Consider the following 20,418-nt stretch of genomic DNA (forward strand, 5'->3'; position numbering starts at 1 on the left):
AGTTAATATATTTGTTCTATAAGTACATATGGTTACAATTAATTTGGGCTACTTGGGCCATAATATATCTACCATATATTATGGGTCGGTGTTGGAGTTTTGTGGGTTTTGGTTTGGATTGTTGGTTCTAGGTTTGTTGTGGGGGTGGTTGGTGGCATATGGAAACAAAGAAGAGATGTTATGAAGATGCTGTTGTGGGTTTGACATGTTTGTGAGTTTTTTGATGCCGGTGGTTGCTGGTTGCTAGTTATGGGTTTGTAGGTTTTGCTGATGGTCGATGGTTAGTGGTCGGTGGATTCCATTCAATTAATCTTTTTTTCCCCCTATTTATTTACTAGAAAGTTTGTGTTCTTCAATGTTTTCTTCTTCTTTGAATAAGAGAAAGAGAAGAAAGAGACTTAGGGAAAGGGATTAGAGAGAAAGAGAGGTCTGAAAGATAAGAGTCTAGAACTAGAATAAGTAACAATGTTACAAAACGTTTGGGTTTAGGGACTGAGATGGTCAGTTTTTAAATATTCTAGACTTGATTGACCCTAGCCTAAACTTCATGGTATATATGTTAGAGAAATTTAACTTAAAAAATAAATTAAAATTTTGTTATGTGATTGACTAATTTAGGTATTTTGGATGAAGAATCCAATGTATGAAACATGTATAACCAAAGCAAAAATTTTCAATTTCAATCCAAGGGAAGCTTGAACTCTAATAGAACAAAATTTCGAAGCCTTCTAATTTCCACCGATCGTCAAGTACACACGTTTTCAATTTCAAGTTTCATCCCGCGACTCTGACTTGTCTTTGCTTCCTTCAATTTGCTAGGAAGGTTTGTACAAAATTTCTTTCCTGCCATATTTCGTAATTTTTTTTATCAATTACAACACAGTGCATTACATAATAATACAATAATAATAAGAAAATCAAATCTAAACTAGCCAAATCCATTAGTCATTTCATTAATTACCACTCTTTTTACAATGATAGGTAAATATATTAGTTTGAATTTTCAATCAAACAAGATGCAGAAAGGAACGAAAAGAAACGAAAACAAAGAAGGAAACAAAAGACATTCTTAACTTGGATTGTAGCTAATATATTATGATACCATCTCTGCCTCCTGCCGTTTCACAGTTGCTAGTAGCAATTGTAGTTTCCCATCTTAGATAATACGAGTCAGCCAAATCCTGCTTGTCCAACTTGTTAGCGCATTCCACATGTAGAAATGAATTTTCGTATACACCTTGTTCTTGCTAGCCACATGAAAAGACGAATTACGTAAATTAGAAGAATCGCACCAGCCACAACAAACAGAACACTTAGTCCTATAGGTATACCAACGCCTTCCTTAAAAGGAGATGCAGATACATAGGCAGCGACCAGGAATATCAAAGTGATACCCATGGAAAATGACAAGATGCCCATACAAACCTTATTCTTGAGAGGAAATCCACTAATAAGCAAAAATATGACACTGACAGATGCAGTGAAAGAGATGGTATTGCTCGTAAAAAAAATGTAGGCCGCGAAATTACCATACAGAGCTTGCGAGCCTCCAACTCCAGATTGGAAAGTGATAGATGTTATTACAGTAGCCACCACCATTAGTGCACCACGTGTCTCATCAATCATATCAACATGAAATCCTAAGTAGCTTAACAATTTGTCCAACCTTTTCTTGCTTGACCGTGCTGGTGTTGTAGATTTAGGGTGAGACGACATAGCAGTTGGTGAGAGAATATTTTGGTTCTTTGCTCTTTCAACACTAGCATTCATTAACATTTTTTGAATGTTAAAGCTTTTAAAGTCTTTTGAACAGTGCTCTAAGACTTCTAAGGCTGTTAGGCCAATTCGATTCTGTATATCTGATCCTTCTTTCACTTTTGGTACTGAAAGTAAGTATTCTACCATCTGCAAAAATTTGTAGTATTATAGTTTCAAAATATTTGTTTACGAGAAGTATAAGCTAAAATGCTACGAAATAGGCAAAGAATTTTCCCATATTCTATAAATTCACAACGATAAGGTGTGGTCAGTTAAATAATAGGGATAGAGTTTTCTTCCAAACTAGTTTTCTCTAACTCAAATATCTGGAGTTATTAAAAAAAAATTATCTATTTTCTCTTGATTTTTTTCCACCCAGTAACAGTCTACATAAAAAAAGAAAAAAGAAAAAATAAAGAAGTATAGTACATAGGAAGGAAGGAAATATATATCTACTAGAACTCTAAGTTGAGTTTCTTAACAAGAAATAATGAAAACCAACCTCAGTTTGCTTTAGCATCACAGCTAAATGCAAGATGGTATTGCCCCCATCGTGATCTTGGGAATTGATAAGAGAGTCCTCATTAATGCTCAATGAATCCACCAATAGTTTTAGAGCATCCAATTGATTGTACTTAACACACAAATGCATAACAGTCTCTACCTTGTTGACCATAACTTGAGTTGACTTAGGCCGTGCTGAGATCAACTCCCTCATGACCTCAATTTGTCCTCTCATGGCTGCATAGTGGAGAGGGATTCTTCCGTCTTGATCTTGAACCATGCAAGTATCATTGTTTTCATTTAACAATGATTGAATAATCTTTATGTGGCCCTCGGCAGAAGCCAAGTGAAGGGGGCAACGTTTTTGGGAGTCTAACTTAGCAGCCCATTCAGGTTTTAGATCCAAAAGGGCTCTAGTGAAATCGAAGTGGCCAAGCAAGGCTGATACGTGTAATGGGGTTTCACTAAAAGAGGACAAAGAAACTTTATTAAGGATATGCGAGTCTTTGTGGATCAGTAAATTCAATGTGGTCGTACACCCTCTTGCTGAAGCGTTGTAGAGTTCTATTGTATCATCTCCTCCAGACCTTATTTCCATTATTGTATCACATTTTTCTGACCTCATATCCATTTCTCTCTCTTCTCTAATGTTTTTGATGAACAAACTCTTTCTCTAGTGTTAAGTGTGATTGGAGAAGAAAGCAAACGAGGAGATATATATAAAGAGAGCGGAGACAACCCATCAGGATCCAACTCTCAATGCGTAACAAACACTACCCATTAGGATTAAAGCGTCTACTTTGCAAAGTACTCCTACTCAAGAGGAACTTTCTTACCGTCTTCCTTGCATAGGAAAATTATTGTGTACTCCCAAAGTACCATAAATGCATACATCTTCCTCTCACATAAATAGTAAATCTCACTAATTAAATTTATGGTGAGACTCACCATTTATGTGAGGGGAAGTACGCTTTTATGTTACTCCGAAAGTATCTAATAATTTTCGGTTATGTTATTGCACGGTCTTGAGGGCCAGTTTTAATTTCTTGTTGCAACCTAACTTGAACTTTTGTTTCAAGGTTAACAAAATAATATATCTGGAAAGAGGCTTTAGGCTCAATCTCTGGCCTACAAAAGAAAATTATAGTTAGAAGATATTGTTCTCGATTAGTTTGGCTTTTTATTTAATTATTTATGTTATTTGTTTATGCATAGTTTTTCTTTTTTAAAGCTTTTTTTTTTTTTTTTAGATACAACTGTATTTTATTTGATTTTTTTAATAAAATAAAACATCTACTTTCATAGGAGCATTAAATTAATAATTGACGAAGACATATTAGGTTGTGTTGAAATTCAGGTTAATCTTTATAGGCCCACTAAGGCACTAAGGGCATTACCTTTTCGTTCTGTAAATTTTCCAAGCAAAAGCATGAAAGGCTATAGTTCCGATCAATCAATAAAAGTCCTAGTAAGTGTTTGTGGCGTGCCACCATTAGTCTTAACTCGTAATTTTGTATTAAAAAAACCGTATTTTAAAATTTTGAAAAGATTGAAAGTATTTTCAAATAATAAATAGAAGGAAACTGAAATCTTGATTTTTCAAAAAGGTTAGAGATAAAATGATTATATATATATTTTAGGGAAATTTTGTATAAATTTAAAGCCTTCTAGAGAGAGAGAGAGAGAGAGAATTTGAAAAAATTTGTAATTGTGAAGGCATTTTATTTTCATTTCTTGTCATTAAATTTGTGCAAAAAGTCATGCTCATTATGTCTTGGTCGAATATAGACCATTGATTTGGATGTGAGATGAGAAAGTATTATTCATCCATCTACCATGGAAACAACATGGAAAAACATTCTCTATTTTGTTCTATTTCTTTACCAAGAGATAAGGATGAATGATTGAGGTCCTACGTATACCAATTTAAAAAATTCTCATGTGAGGAAGACAAGGACCCTAGGGTTGGGAGATCAAGGGACCATGGACCTTAGTTTTTAACTAAGAGTCTTCCTATATATATTTCTAAATTGTATTACATTAAAATAAATAATCATGTGCAATGACTTTTATTTATTTTTAAATATTTTAAAGCGATTATATGTTTCATATTAATTTTTTAGGTCTATTAGTATACTTTAATTATGTAATTTCTAAATTTTTTAACCTAAAATTTTTAAAATATATTAAAAATAGGACAAATTTTAGCTGTAAAATTGGTTGTAACCTTAAGCTACAACCTTACCCAATATCTTTTTATTAAAAGTTAATTTTGACAAATTTACCATTGAATTATATCTTCTTCTTATACACTCCATGCTTGCAAAATTTCTAAAAATTTGAAAATCAATAGCTATGTCATCAATAAATTATTTAAATTGCAAGTTTTTGTAATTTAAAATTTTGCATAATATATAAGTTTATAGATCATATAGTAAATAATATCTGATTGACACAAAATTTGATGTGTATTAAGATTTTAAAAAACATGCAATTCAACAATTAGATTTTCAAATTATGTAATAATTTTTTTCTTCTGAATAACATTGTAGCCTTAGGCTACAACTAATTTTGTAGCTAAACTTGTCCTTAAAAATATTAATTATGATCAATATGGTTATGTTAAAAATAGTTCAAAATTTACAAACTAACTAGATGAAAAAAAAATTTTAATTGAGTTATTTGAATACTAACATAGTCTGTTATATATGAAAATATATTATATGTTGAATCATGGTAAAAACTTCATTTCTTTATATGTATATATATTTAATCATTGATTTTTAAATTTTTTATGGACAAAGTTTAACTACAAAATGGGTTAGCCTAAAACTATAACCTAACTCAATAAATAAACATTACTAATATTTTGGAAATCTAACCGTTGAATTTCATGATCTTTACGCTTTTAATACATATGTTAAATTTTGTATTAATTGAATATTATTTACTATATGATTTACAAGTTTATTTTCTATGAATAATTTTAAACTACAAAAACTTGCAATTTAAAAAATTTATTAATGATATAGCTATTGGTTTTTAATTTTTTAGAAATTTTGCAAGCATGGAGAATAGAAGAAGAAGATGTCATCCAATGGTGGATTTGTCAAAATTCTCCTCCAATAAAAAGGTATTGAGTAAGGTTATAGTCTTAGGTTATAACTAATTTTATAACTAAACTTTGTCCATTTTTTATTATCATTTAACTTGGCACTTTAGAAAAATGCTTAGCTTTATTCCATGCTCATCCAAAAGAACAAACGTGTTGGATATTTTCAAAATAAGAGAACTTTGAAAAACAACAGGTAAATCTTTTCCTTGAATAAGTTTTATTTTTTTGATAATTTAATAGTTACAACGGAAGAATAAGGATTTGAATCCTAAGTTTCTTCAGTAAAAAGCTAATTCATTTCATAAACCTTCATCACACTTTAGTGGCTTACATTTATTTTGGAGAGTTTATTTAACTTATTTGACTTATGTATAACCTTTTAAAGGTTTTTATTTTATTTTTATTATATTTTTAAGTTATAACTATACTTACCATGAATAGAAAATACTAATATAACAAACAAAATTCATATAATCATGGTTAATTTGATGACATTGAACTTAAGATGAGACATGAATTCCATCTATCACGTAAGCAAAACAATTTAAGGTGTAAAGACAAAATTAAAACATGCCTTGTAAAATGAGTCCAAATCTTCTGTTCTTACTTCACTCTATACTCCACCAATAAAAGCTTGCCACGTATTCACCTAATTAATTAAATACTACCATTAATTAATAATGGTAATATTAATAAGTCAATAATGATAGTATTTAATTAATTATATTAACATGTGACAAGTTTTTATTGGTAGAGTATAGAGTGAAGCAGGAAAAGTGGGACGGAAGATTTTGATTCTTGTAAAATATAAGAACAAATTTCAAACAATAATACAAACGTTGAAACTAAATATTCCATTTAACCAAATACATCTAATAAGTACATTTCATAAACTATTTGCATATTAAAAAATTTTGAAGATCAAAATATTAGGGAATTTAAAATAAAGGTCTAGTGTATAAACTCCTATAAGTCTGATTGATTTTAATTATAAGAAATCACAATATTCATAATAAATACTTTTCCATTAAGATTCTAATTACTAAAATGTTTCACCTACAATATCAACTTTGCATTTTATAACGATTTGGAATTGCCAAAAACAATAGAATAACATGAAAGAGACCGGAGATGGTGTATGATTGAGTGATTGATGAAAGGAATAGGTAAATAATAGAAAACATGGATGCACTTTCCCTGGTATCTATTGGATGATGCTTATACCTTTAGTAGCACCAAAACCAACTAACGGAAAAGACAAATGCACAACACAATCCTCGTTCAAAAAGGATCATCCCACTCTCAAGTGAAATGGAGAATATAATGGATGTTTGGTAGCGAGAAATCTATTTTCTTTGTGCAGGACATGTCAGTGTCATATTATCAGCTTTATTTTTACACTTTCTTCCATGGTGGGCCTCAAGCATATATAGGTCCTACCTATTTCTCCAAATATAAAAATAAAGTTGATAATTATTCGCTTATGTTCATAGAAAATATTTTCCTTTCAAGGTCCCTCCCCTTTTGTTTTTAAAAAATTCATAGCATGACTTAAGGAAGTATTACAAATTCGAAAGGGTCCATTTACCATGGAAACAACATGGAAAAGTATCCTCAAATTTATTTCATTTCTTTACTAAGAGATAAGAATGAATGATTGAGGTCCCATGTGTATCAGTTAAAATGCGTTTCATGTGATGATGACAGGTGTCTGAAGAGTGGCGATAGGCGGGCCATGGATACTAGGGTTTTAAAATTCTTCCTCCCTCTCTATATATATAAAATTTAACTAAGGAACTCCCTATATTTTTAAAAAATTGTACAACATTTATATTAAATGATTAGTGCATCATTTTTAGACTTCATAATATTTTTATGTCATGCGCGTAGCTCATTAAATCAAAATGTATTCAAGATATATTTCCTAAAAATAGATAAGTTTATATAAATAACTAGTGCATAATTGTTTCCTCATACTACTCTTATGCCATGTGTAATCTATTTTCTAGGAATAGATTAGTAAGTCTATTTCACAGAAGCCTTCTCTATTTTTTTTTTTTTTAAAGATATTTTTTATTTTACATTTGGAGACGAAGGTCCTACGTACCTGGGGGAAACTGGAGCTTCCCACTTCCCAGTGAACATCGTCTTGATCGAGGCTGAGTTTGAACCATGCTGAAATTGGTATTGTGTTTTTTTTTTTTTTTTTTTGGAGAAAAATTGGTATTGCGTATTTAATATGCTGTGATTGTGCTGATTTTGTTGTTTGTCTATGCCTACTATTGGTAATTTGCTAATCATGTACACAATTGGTAGATTAGCTTAAAATTTGAATTAGAGCTTAGGATCAAAATCATTACCATATTTAAATTTGGTAATCTCAATATTTATGAGGGAATTTGTAGGGAATTTAATCAAAATCCCAACCTATGAGAAACAAAACAAATAGAGAAAACACACGCCAAAGAAAACAATCACATGCACAAGACAATATTTACGTGGTTCGGCAATTTTCCTACGTCCACGGAGTTGCAGGGATTTCACTATTGCCAGGGAAAATATAATAGTGCACAAGAACACTCTAAAGAAACCCAATTCCCAATTACACCCTAGCACTCTCTCACAGAAAAAAAAAATAAGAATAGAAGCTGGCTGCCTCTCTTTTCTCTATTTTCTCTCATACGGCTGCTCACTAGGTTAATTGGAATTTCTCTCAAATCACACGGCTACACTTGAAATACAATATATATATATATATATATATATATTAAAGTCGGCTGAAAAAAAGTTCCTATTACAAATAGGATTTGGTCAACTAAGTTGGGCTTGTGGCAATTCAAGCCACACATGGGCCCACTTCAACAAATCTCCACCTTGGCTTGAATTGATCAAGCTACACTAGCAAACTCCTCCATCAGCTCCACCTTAGCCCTTAAGGGCTCACAAGCTGCAAACATCAGCCATAATCCTCCATAACACAATCCCTCATCCCTACAACTCATCCTCCTGTCCTCAAGCTAGAAGATCAATTGAAATTGCGCACAGCTTCAACTTCTCAATAGTGACACCCTTAGTCAACATGTCTGCCGGGTTCTTAGATCCACAAATCTTCTTAAGTATTACCAGCTTATCTTCAACAAGATAACGGATAAAGTGGTATTTTGTCTGTATGTGATTCGACTTTAAATGAAAAGCCAAATTTATGGCAAGAAAGATTGCACTCTGACTGTCACTGTGTAGAATGCCCATCTCCTACTTCTTACCCAATTCATCTAAGAAACCATGTAGCCAAATCTTCTCCTTTCCAGTTTCAATTGCTGCAACATACTCAGCTTCTGTAGTAGACAAAGTAACAATCTTTTGTAGATTTGAAGCCCATGATATAGCTGTACCACCCAGAGTGAAAACAAACCCTGTAGTACTCTTTCTACTATTAATATCACCAGCAAAATCAGCATCTACATAACCCTGCAGTTTCAAACTTGCACCTGTGAAGCAAAGACATGTATCTGATGAACCCTTCAGATATCTCAGAATCCACTTGACTGCCTCCCAATGCTGCTTTCCAGGCCTACTCATGAATCTGCTCACAACTCCCACTACATGTGCAATGTCTGGCCTTGTACACACCATAGCATACATCAAGCTGCCAATAGCTGAGGCATAGGGCACCTTGCTCATATGGTCCATTTCTTCTTCTGTCTTCGGTGACTGTTCTTTGCTTGGTTTGAAATGACTACCCAAGGGTGTGCTCACTGGTTTAGCTTCATTCATGTTGAACCTGCTGAGAACTTTCTTCACATACTCTGACTGTGAAAGCTTCAATGTACCATTAGCCTTGTCTCTAATGATCCTCATACCAAGGATTTGCTTTGCAGCTCCTAAATCCTTCATTGCAAACTATTTGGACAATTGCTTCTTCAGATTATTAATCTCCTTAATGCTAGACCCTGCAATAAGCATATCATCCACATACAACAGTAACATAATGTAAGAATTGTCAAAAGATTTAACATAGCAACAGTGATCAGTTTCACATCTCTTGAACTCAATTCTATACATAAAACTGTCAAATTTCTTGTACCACTGCCTAGGAGCTTGTTTTAGGCTATACAAGCTCTTTTTCAGTTTGCAGACTAGATTCTCTTGTCCTTGAGTAATGAATCCTTCTGGCTAAATCATGTAAAGGTCTTCCTCCAAGTCACTATGAAGGAATGCTGTCTTCACATCTAACTACTCAAGATGTAATTTTTCTGCAGCCATCATTCCCAGTACCAGTCTGATTGTTGACATCTTCACAACTGGAGAAAATATCTCTGTATAGTCAATGCCTTCCTTCTGCTAGAACCCTTTAACAACTAATCTAACCTTGTAACGTTTGCTACCATCATGCTCATTCTTTATTCTGTATACCCACTTGTTATGCAAAGCTTTCTTTCCTACTGACAATTCAGTCAGTTCCCATGTCTGATTCCCCAACAAGGAATCCATCTCATCCTTCATGGCTAACTCCCACTTGCTTGAGTTCTCATCTTGCAAGGCTTCATCATAACACTCTGGCTCACCACCATCAGTCAATAGGAGATAATTTAGAGTTGGTGAATAACGCTGTGGAGGTCTAATGTTTCTGGAAGATCTGCTGACTTCAGCTACAGGTGTACTCAGATCTACCTGTGAATTTACATTCTCCTTATCTTCTTCACCCCTTTTCTGGACAGTACCTTCAGTCAATTCATCTAAGTTGACAAACTCAGATTTCTTCTGATCTATCTCTGTAACATTTAACACTACAGTTGACTTGTCCTTATACATAACCTGTTTATTAAATATCACATTTCTACTTCTGATGATTTTCCTGTTTTGTTCATCCCAAAACCTATAGCCAAATTTCTCATCACCATAGCCAATGAAAAAACATATTTTAGACTTTGCATCAAGTTTACTACGAGTATCAAAATCAATATGAACATAAGAAATACAACCAAAAACTTTTAAGTATGAAAACTTTATCTCTTTACCGCTCCAAACCTCCTCAGGAAGTCTGAACTCCATGGGAACTGAAGATCCTTGGTTTATCAAGTAAGCTGCAGTGCTAACAGCATCAGCCCAAAAAGTTTTTGGTAGTCCAGCATGCAACCTCATACTCCTAGCACGCTCATTGAGAGTTCTGTTCATGCGCTCAGCCACACCATTCTGCTGTGGTGTCCCAGGAATGGTCTTCTCCATCCTAATTCCCTGTGCAGCACAATACTCACTGAACCCTCCATCTATGTACTCTTCTTCATTATCTGACCTCAAACATTTTACTTTCAAACATGTTTCTGTCTCAACCATGGCCTTCCACTTCTTAAAGGTTTTAAATATATCGGATTTATTTTTCAGAAAATAAACCCATACCTTTCTGCTTGAGTCATCAATGAAAATGATGTAGTACCTTGAACCTCCAAAGGATGCAACCGGAGAAGGCCCCCACAAATCAGTGTGTACTAACTCCAATTTTTCAACCTTCGGTGTCCTGCCAGTTTTCAAGAAGCTCACTTTTTTCTACTTTCCTAAGATGCAACTTTCACACATTTCAAAATCAATGGACTTCAATTCTGGTAGTTTTCCTTTTGACAGCAGCATCTTTATCCCTTTCTCACTCATGTGACCAAGTTTACGGTGCCATAGGCTTGTATCAGTACTTGCATCAACAATTGCAATTGTGTCTCTTGGATTTGAGGTCATGTACAAAGTACCAGTTTTCTTTCCACGAGCCAATACCCTAACTCCCTTTGTAACCTTCCAAGTATCACCAACAAATAGTATTGCATGCCCTTCATCATCAAGTTGTCCAACAGAAATCAGATTCCTCCTTAGATCAGGAATATGTCGAACCTTCTCCAGTAACCAAACAGATCCATTGGGCAACAATATCCGGACGTCTCCCATACCTACAACATCCAAGGCTGAACCATCAGCCAAATACATCTTACCAAAATCACCTGCAACATAATTATGTATGATTTCTCGGTGTGGAGTGGTATGAAACGAAGCTCCTGAATCCAAAACTCAATCATCAAGTGGACTGTCTACTGCAAGAAATAATGTATCATGTACCTCTTCTGTTACAGCATTAGCAGGATCATCTTCATTCTTCTTCTTAGGACTTTTGCATTGATTCCTAAAGTGACTTGTTTTTCCACAGTTCCAGCATTGTTTTTGTTGGCCTGATCTAGATTTACTTCTGTTCCGATTAGAATTTTTGGATTTTGATCTGCCCCGGTTTGAATTTCTGTCATTACCTCTGCCTCTTGTCTCAAGGTTTAGGGCAGAACCAGATCCTGAGGTTTCGCCTGCATCTCTTCGGCGAATCTCCTCAGCCAGAATTAAATCTCGCATATGATTGTACTTGAGCTTTTCTTTTCCTGTAGAATTGCTTACTGCCATCCTCATTGCCTCCCAACTGTTTGGCAAAGAAGCCAAGACGATCAGAGCACGAATCTCATCATCAAAATCAATTTCTACAGACGACAATTGATTTGTGATAGTATTAAATTCATTCAGATGTTGTGCTACTAATGCATTCTCTGCCATCTTCAGATTGAACAGTTTCTTCAACAAGTGCACCTTATTGTTTGCTGACGGCTTTTCATATATACCAGACAAAGCCTTCATCAGATCTACTGTGGTCTTCTCCTTTACATCATTGTGTGCAACAGACCTAGAAAGAGTTAACCTGATAACTCCTAGTACCTGTCAGTTAAGAAGAGTCCATTCCTCAGCCTTCATAGCCTCAGGTTTTGTCCCCAAAAGAGGCAAATGCAATTTCCTCCCATAGAGATAATCTTCAATCTGCATCCTTCAATACGCGAAGTCTGTGCCATCAAACTTTTCTATTCCAAATGCCTTTCTTGCTTCCTCTGCCATTGCTCCCACTCAAACCTAACCCTAGGCTCTGATACCAGTTGTAGGGAATTTAATGAAAATCCCAACCTGTGAGAAACAAAACAAATAGAGAAAACACACGTCAAAGAAAACAATCACACGCACAAGACAATATTTACGTGGTTCGGCAATTTGCCTACGTCCACGGAGTTGCAGGGATTTCACTATTATCAGGGAAAATACAATAGTGCACAAGAACACTCTCAAGAAACCCAATTCCCAATTATACCTTAGCACTCTCACAGAAAAAAATAAGAATAGAAGCTGGCTGCCTCTCTTTTCTCTATTTTCTCTCATGCGGCTGCTCACTAGGTTAATTAGAATTTCTCTCAAATCACACGGCTACACTTGAAATACAATATATATATATATATATATATTAAAGTCGGCTGAAAAAAGTTCCTATTACAAATAGCATTTGGTCAACTAAGTTGGGCTTGTGGCAATTCAAGCCACACATGGGCCCACTTCAACAGAATTTGACTGCAAACGTCATACAAAATGGAAAGAATATGTAGAGGATCCAATAACAATATGAAAATCCATTCTAGTCCAGCCAAATCCCATACATCATTTCTAGTTTTTATTAAAAACATAGAATTTTTAAATAACAATGTTCTAGTCCAATAAAAATCTTTGTGTGTGTGTGTTTGTTGAGCGGCAATGATTGGTTTTTTAGTACAAAGGAGTGCCATGGTGACTGGGGTAGGCGATGGTGATTTATATTTTGGAGGAGTGTGATAGTGGCTGGTTTAGGAGAATTAAGGATGGAGGAGTGTGAGGATAAAGAAAAATAATATTTTAATAAAGTAGATAAATAAATAATGAGTCTGATATAGAAGTATCTACAAATAAGTTAGTTAAAATAGTTTTTTAGACGAAATTTGGCTAAAATGGCGTTGAGGTTGATTTAAATACTCTTACAGGTCCAATCTAAAGTGATTGAATCCCTTACACTCTCCATCACCAACCTTTAAGGGCAAGGGATTTGTTAAAATTTCTCATTTAACAAGATTTAAATACTCTTACAGGTCCAATCTAAAGTGATTGAAATTTTAACAAATCCCTTGCCCCATCACCAACCTTTTTGTTAAATGAGAAATTTTACAAACTAATAACTCTACACTGTTACATATAATCTTTGAAAAGTACAACCAAATACATGTGATCATAGTTTGAACTTTTATTCCCAAAAAAAAAAAAATTAATAAAAAATAAAAAATAAAACCCGAAAGACCTTCAGGACTTGGAAAGTAACCAATACATTGTGTACCAATCTGTTATTGATAGCAAGTTGAACGCTAAATAACTTGCCACGTCACTTACAACCCAGAAGACGATTAAATTTCAACTAGTAATAGAAATTGCAGTCTCCGATATTATATTCCAGTCGGTCCAATCCTAATTGTCCAACTTAATTATTAGCGTCTTTGCATGTATAAGGTGAACTTTCGTATCTTGACAACCATCCAGGTGAGAAAGCGCATTGTGTGAATCAGAAGAACGATACCAACCACAGTCATCAAACTTAACTGAACACAATTTGGTAGGATGAACATTGGCTCAGATCTATAATTATCATAAAAAGAAGGTTGATCAGGTATCAGCAGGATGAATGCATATATATAGGCAAAAGCTAGGAAAGTGAGAGTGATACACATGGAAAATGTCAAGAGCCCCATGCAAAGCTTATTCCTGAGAGGAAATCCACTAATAAGCAAAAAGGTGACACAAAAAGATGCAGTGAAAGAGACAGTATTGCCAATCAAGAAAAATGAGTACAAGTACTGATCAGAATAACAGGCTAAGACCGAGGTTCCGGCTGGACATGTAATATTGTATCTCTTTCCATTACTCTCAATACTTATGGTTTCATTTGTTTGCGAAACTCCACCTGGGGGATTAAGTACAGGTTGGAAAGTTATAGTTGTGATAACAGTAGCCACCACCATTAATGCACCACGCATCTCTCCTAACCAATCACCCTGGTAGCTCAAGTATTCTATCCATTTCAACCACCAATTCTTGCTTGGCTGCACTGGTTTTGCTGGTTCATGGTGACCAATAACAACTGCTAATGGTGGTTGAAGATTAGTTTGGTTCCTTGCTCTTTCAATCCCAGCATCTAATAAAATTTTTCGAATCGTAACACTTTTCAAGTCTTCTGCACAGTGATCTAAGACTTCTAAGGCTGTAAAACCCATCTGGTTCAATGAATACGCTCCATCTTTCACTTTAGACACTGAAAGCAAGTATTTAACTATCTGCAAAAACTTATAGCATTATAGTTTTGAACAATTTTTTTTTTTTTGGAGAAATTATATATAAGTAGATGCAAAGGAAAAAAACCTACCTTGGTTTGCTTTAGCATCACAGCTAAATGCAATATAGTATTGCCACCATCATGGTCATTGGAATTGAGAAAATCCCCTTCGTCACTCAAAGATTCCACCAGTAATTTAAGAGCCTCTATTTGGTTGTATTTAACACATACATGCAAAACAGTCTCAGCCCCATCAAGCACAATTTGAGATGAGTCAAGCTGCGCAGTGATCAACTCCCTCACAACATCAATTCGTCCCCTCATGACTGCATAGTGGAGAGGAATTCTCTCATCTTGATCACGAATTAAGCATGCATTGTTGTTTGCACGTAATAATATTTGGACAATCTCAATGTGGCCCTCAGCAGAAGCCATGTGAAGGGGGCAACGTTTATGGGAGTCCAACTCGATAGCAAGTTGGGGTTTTAGAAGTAGAAGAGCTCTACTGAAATCAAGGTGACCAACTAAAGTAGATATGTGTAATGGAGTTTCACTCATAGAAGTGAGGGAAATTCTGTTAAGGATGTTTGGCTCTTTATGGATCAACCTAGATAATGTGGTTGTACATCCACTCATGGATGCGTTGTAGAGCTCTATTATAGCATCTTCTTCATGCCTTATTTCCATTCTCTCTGTGGGGAAAGGGGGATTGTTAGGTTTCGTATTGTATGATTGTATCTGACATTCCAAAATAGAAGCACATATATATATATATATATATATAGATGAATGTAGTTCACCGATCAATATTATTATCTATTGCTTAGGACATTTCTTTTATCGTTCAAGCAAATTGACAAAGCAGACATTAATGAAATTTCTACTGAATTTCCTGGTAAGCAAAACAAAAGTTGTGGATTATATATATTTACATTGCCAACGAATATGAGAAAGACTAGATGAATTGTTTCTTTGCTTCCGATGACGACAATCACATATGTTGTGTTTTCTTGTTACCAGCTAGTAGGGCCAGCTCTATACTCTATAGGTGAATGAGTCATTCACCTAAAGCCTCCAAATTCTAACCAATAGAGTTATTTCTTATATTATAGTAGTATTAATTAAATCCAAACATTAGTCAATAAATAAAATAATATTTTTTATCAAATAAAAAACAAGAAAATAAAAATAAAGAAAAAGAGAAATGCTACATCCATAACATATTTTGCAATCTTAAATGTCAGGTTTTTACTGGCTGTTATTAGTGGGGGGAAAAAAAGTAATTTCAATAGTGAGTTCAAATCAAAACTAGTAATGACTTAACACCTTAGATTTATTGTGAAAATGTTGTTAATGTAGCATTTTTTTTTTTTTAAAAAAAAAAAAAAAAAAAAGCAATACACAAAAAAATTCACAAAATAGTTGAGTTAACAAATTTTTACTAGTTCTCATCTAGGTGTCCACCACTAATATCATATTTTTACTTATTACTATTAAGCTGCCACACCAACTGGTGTGAAAAGTATGTCAAATTTTTTGTTTCTATAAGCTTTCTCAACAATATATACACACACAAATGGCTAATTAGTAATTTTACATCTAAAACAAGATAATAGAATTTGAGTAACATTTAATTTTTTTTAAGTTATATTTAAATATATAAAATACCTCAGTTTAGTTTTGGCCTAAATCCTCCAAATGCATCAAGCCACCCTTCCAACTAACTTTAAATTTTGTTTCAAGTGATCACTAAAATATATAGGGCCTGTTTGGCAAGAAATTTCTAATAACATTGTTTTTATTTTTGGAAAATACGTTAGGATGAAAAAGTATATGAAAATACGTGTAATATTGTTTAAATACTGAAAATTGTTATTTAATCAACAATAACAAACGGGCCCATAATATCTGAAGTGAAATTGAATAAAGAGCTACAATTTTTTTTTCAAGGGCCGGCTATCAACCCCATCAACTTCTCTCTGTCTAACTTATATGAGTAAACCTCATCTAAAGCAGGAAAACAATCTATCGATTCTCTCCCCTTCTTCTTTGGAAAGCAATCCATCAATTCTCTCATAATACATGTAAAATATGATTAAATTTAAAAGTTGTCAAACCTCCATCGGTTGTCAACACTAATACATATAATCTGCTCGTGATTTTTTGTTTTTTGTTTTTGGTTTTTTGGGTTACTGAGAGCAAATAGATGTTACCCTCAGAGATCAATTTCACGGATACGGAAGTCTCAATAAGTTATAAGGAAAAAATTGAAAATTAATAAGATCCATTTGTAGTTGACCCAAACCCATGAGGGAAAGAGAGAGAAGCAAAACTGACAGAAAATAAAGGAGGCACGCGTGAGACAAATATAAATGTATCATTTTATTGTAACATTAAGCTACAGTGAGCTGTTAGTTGAGTGTCAAAATTTTTAATGTAGTAAGTAATTTTGCGCGTTGGTTGTTAAATTGGCTTTTAGTATTTTTAACATCTTTCTGGCTTCATAACCCATAAACAACGTAATATATTAAACTAATAAATAGTATTAATTTCAAGCCTCAATAAAATAAGGGTTAAAAGATAAAAATAGGAAGTACTCTCATGTGTCAAAAGCCTACAAGGGGAAGACATTATTAGTACTAATTAAAGCGAAATTGCAACATAACACAGCAGAAAATTTAATTTTTTTTTTATAATATAAGATAGAAATTCTACTCTAACCTAATCAAAATATATATGTATGTGACGCTCACTAACTTGAACTCTAATCTTTGCTCCCCCATCACTCCACAAGAATTTTGTACTTGTAGAATAATTATCACACCATGGTATACAGTAGTAGCAAAATACTTCTATAAAAAAAAAATGCATTTATCTGTACTACTTAATGAAAGAACTTGAGGTGTTTTTAGCTAGTTAGCATCAAAGGAACATTTTTTTTTTCTTTTGAGGGAAAGCTTCAAAGGAACTTCGGATGGCCAGGACCAAATCAACGGCTTGGACAGTGGAGGTTGGACCACGAGTTTTAAGATTGATAATATTTTACATGGTTTCTTTGCTCTAAACATGGGAAAGACTTTATGGACTATTTATTTGTTAATCTGATTCAGATGAAATTCAATCACATATTTTCTGGAGAGTTTTTCTTGTTACATGGCTAGATTTAATTTGAAGCAATCAATAAAATAATATCTGAAAGTGAAATTGGAAAATGGCTATCAACTTCTCACTCTCTCAAATGAGACTGAACGTCATGGGAACTTGGGAAGCAAGTAAATAATCCATCAAGTCTCTCCTATATTATATGTAGGCAAATAATCCAATCAAATTTAAAAGTCATTCAACCTCCACTGATTGTGGACAACACGTTTCACCCTAAATGGAGGCATTTCATTTTACGATTAATGTATAAATAAATCAAATTAACTTAGATAAAAATTATTCATTTTTATTCATTTCCAATAGCTCGCAATTATATTTTATAGCCCACAAATTTTCCTATGCATGATAATAGAAAATTTCGCTAATGGGAGACTCAGTACAAAATTTCCTCAATTGCTTGTATGTTAAAGAATTGTCATATACTACCGCGAAAATCCATATATCTCAATATGTAAAAAAATGTCATAGTAAATTCATATATAGTGGGAAAATAAAAATTAATTTAAATTAAATTTTTTCCTAATCTCAAAATGTTGGGATCACTATCTCAACGTAAACTTCATAGTTATGAACATATCAAAAAATTAATTAATTTCTTTGTGTAAGTGGTATTCAAGCCCATACCTCAAATCAATAATATATATCAGCCAAGTGCAAAAACACCAAACCCTATTATTTCTCAAGGTTTGTGTCTCTAGGAAGGCTTGTTTGCCGCCTATACCCTTTTCGAACGAAATAAGCTTCAATAGTTAAGGATACAAATAGGAAGAAATTACTATGTCAAAAGTCTAGAAGACAACGACTTTATTAGTACAACCCAAAGTGAAATTGCAGCACGTAAGTTTAGTTAAGAGCACTCTCATAAGTTTAAGAGTTTAATTAAGAGCACTTGCATGAATAGGAACCTTGGTGTTTACTAGTCCATATTTTATAAATGGCCATGACAGACCAAGCCAGTTATAGCAATGTTAATGTTCCCTCCCATTGCTGTGTCAAAAATTTATCTTAGAATTCGGTGGAGGTGAATATTATATTGGGTCCAAACTCAAAGGATACCTTCCATCACCAAAAAAATATAACAATGTAAATGACATTGAAAATAGCCAAGCAATTTGACACAATAAATAGCCTTTATTATTGATAACATAATTTTGTTACGCAGCATTTGAGATACTGTATATGCCATCTCAAATTATAACATCAATTTTTTTTTTCCTGGTTTTGAACACTACATTATACCGCACCTAGTGCCCGTCAAACTTTGCACATTTACAAGTCAATTGTGCCACACTGAACTCTTCAATCCAACAAATTTATTCCCTCCAATACTGCATTAGCTCAAACCACTGTCTCAGTAAGTCAGAAAGGGTTCTAGGAAGTGCTTCAATGTTCCTTAGCACAATGTAATATGGGAAGGGAAAGGAATCCATATACTTTGAAAATTTAATGCTTCCACCCTCAAAGGATGCTTCCATGAGGTCCATGATCGACTCTTGCGGATTATCCAGAAGTAGAAATGCAACCATACACTTCCGACTCAATGCATCTCTAACACAGCGCTACAAGTTTTCCTTCTCATGGAACCGACCATCTGTGCAATGATCAAGACAAGCTGTTGCATGTAGTGGGTTCTGTCCAGATGGAAGTCGTGCCTTGGCCACAGCTACGTCCAACTTCTTGTTCAAATACATCAACAGATCAACCACCGGTTCATCTGCAATGGAATTCTCTTATTTGAATGTCAAGTTGGAGATCATCTTGATATTTTAATAAAATATAATGTAAAATAAATAATTTGATATACTTTATTTTCAAATATAAGCAAAATAAAAAAAAATAAAAAGAAAAAAGGAAAGAAGAAGAAGAAGAAGAGTAGATTCTTATACTAAAATAAACAAAAAAAAACAAATTACACTAAAACGAATAATCTAACAAAATAAAAGAGGGAACTAATTTGAAATAAAGTACAAGCTTCAAATTTTTTTATATAATTTCCCTAAGGCCTTAATAGGAAATAAGAACGAGCAATAACAAGATCATTGGCAACACATTTGGTTTTCCGTCGAGCGATCAATTATGGGTCCATTAGCCTAGTCTACACTAATTCGATTCTTTTGGTACAAAAAAGAAACACGATTTTTTTTTTTTTTTTTTTTTATAATTTATAGGCTTTGAATCTTTGATTCTTTAATTTTTTTCATTTAGAAGTTTTAACATTTATATTTTTGAGTTCATTTTTTTGTAATATTTGAAACTATTTGGCAAATTTCAATTGTTATAGCTGTGGATTATTATTATTTTTTAAAAACAACACATTTTTTTTCTAATATTTCTCTATTGTGTAGTCACACAAACACACATACGTGTATAAATATTTTTTTCAATAATTTCTAGGCAGTGATTTTTTTTTAATCTTTAATATTTTTTGGCGTTTTAAAAGTTTTAATATCTGAATTTTTGAGTTTTTTTTTTCCTTTGCAATATCTAAAAACATCTAGTAGATGTTTGCAAGCCCATTGTACGTTTAAACAATGGTTTCTTTATCAATTTGTAACATAAAAACCTGAAGTAATTTTTGCAATGGTAAAATTTAATAATTAATTTAAAATTTTATAAAATTTACTTTAATTTACTATACAAACAGGTAGGTTCCCAAGCATAGCATAGATTTGTGACTAGTTATTACAAT

General features: G+C 33.4%; 2 protein-coding genes across 3 annotated transcripts; both read right to left on the minus strand.

The window, feature by feature from the left end:
• Positions 1-722: 722 nt before the first annotated feature.
• On the minus strand, positions 723-3,015 carry LOC126725000 (ankyrin repeat-containing protein BDA1-like). Of its 2 annotated transcripts, XR_007655235.1 has the most exons (4): positions 2,261-3,015; positions 1,530-1,905; positions 1,075-1,247; positions 723-843 (listed from the first exon to the last, which is right to left on the minus strand). XR_007655235.1 is itself a non-coding variant. In XM_050429470.1 (3 exons), exons 1-3 carry the CDS (start codon positions 2,891-2,893, stop codon positions 1,198-1,200), a joined length of 1,059 nt encoding a protein of 352 aa, XP_050285427.1. In that variant the 5' UTR covers positions 2,894-3,015; the 3' UTR covers positions 925-1,197. The 2 variants fall into 2 exon arrangements, 1 of the variants encoding a protein (XP_050285427.1); XM_050429470.1 differs by lacking the exon at positions 723-843 and having other exon boundaries at positions 925-1,247.
• A 10,577-nt stretch (positions 3,016-13,592) lies between these two features.
• LOC126725001 (ankyrin repeat-containing protein BDA1-like) lies at positions 13,593-15,361 on the minus strand. The gene is made up of 2 exons (XM_050429471.1): positions 14,658-15,361; positions 13,593-14,568 (listed from the first exon to the last, which is right to left on the minus strand). The coding sequence occupies exons 1-2, from the start codon at positions 15,252-15,254 to the stop codon at positions 13,726-13,728; spliced, it is 1,440 nt and encodes a 479-aa protein (XP_050285428.1). The 5' UTR covers positions 15,255-15,361; the 3' UTR covers positions 13,593-13,725.
• Between the last annotated feature and the right edge of the window lie 5,057 nt (positions 15,362-20,418).

The sequence above is a fragment of the Quercus robur genome, chromosome 5 (assembly GCF_932294415.1).
Source record: "Quercus robur chromosome 5, dhQueRobu3.1, whole genome shotgun sequence".
Taxonomy (NCBI): Eukaryota; Viridiplantae; Streptophyta; class Magnoliopsida; order Fagales; family Fagaceae; genus Quercus; species Quercus robur.

Coding starts and splice junctions, on each gene's coding strand:
- LOC126725000 (XM_050429470.1), bottom strand. CDS start 2,893: ATGGATATGAGGTCAGAAAAATGTGATACAATAATGGAAATAAGGTCT. Junction 1,906..2,260: donor TGATGCTAAAGCAAACTGAG/GTTGGTTTTCAT, acceptor AAATTTTTGCAG/ATGGTAGAATACTTACTTTC. Junction 1,248..1,529: donor AGGCTCGCAAGCTCTGTATG/GTAATTTCGCGG, acceptor TCATGTGGCTAG/CAAGAACAAGGTGTATACGA.
- LOC126725001 (XM_050429471.1), bottom strand. CDS start 15,254: ATGGAAATAAGGCATGAAGAAGATGCTATAATAGAGCTCTACAACGCA. Junction 14,569..14,657: donor TGATGCTAAAGCAAACCAAG/GTAGGTTTTTTT, acceptor AAGTTTTTGCAG/ATAGTTAAATACTTGCTTTC.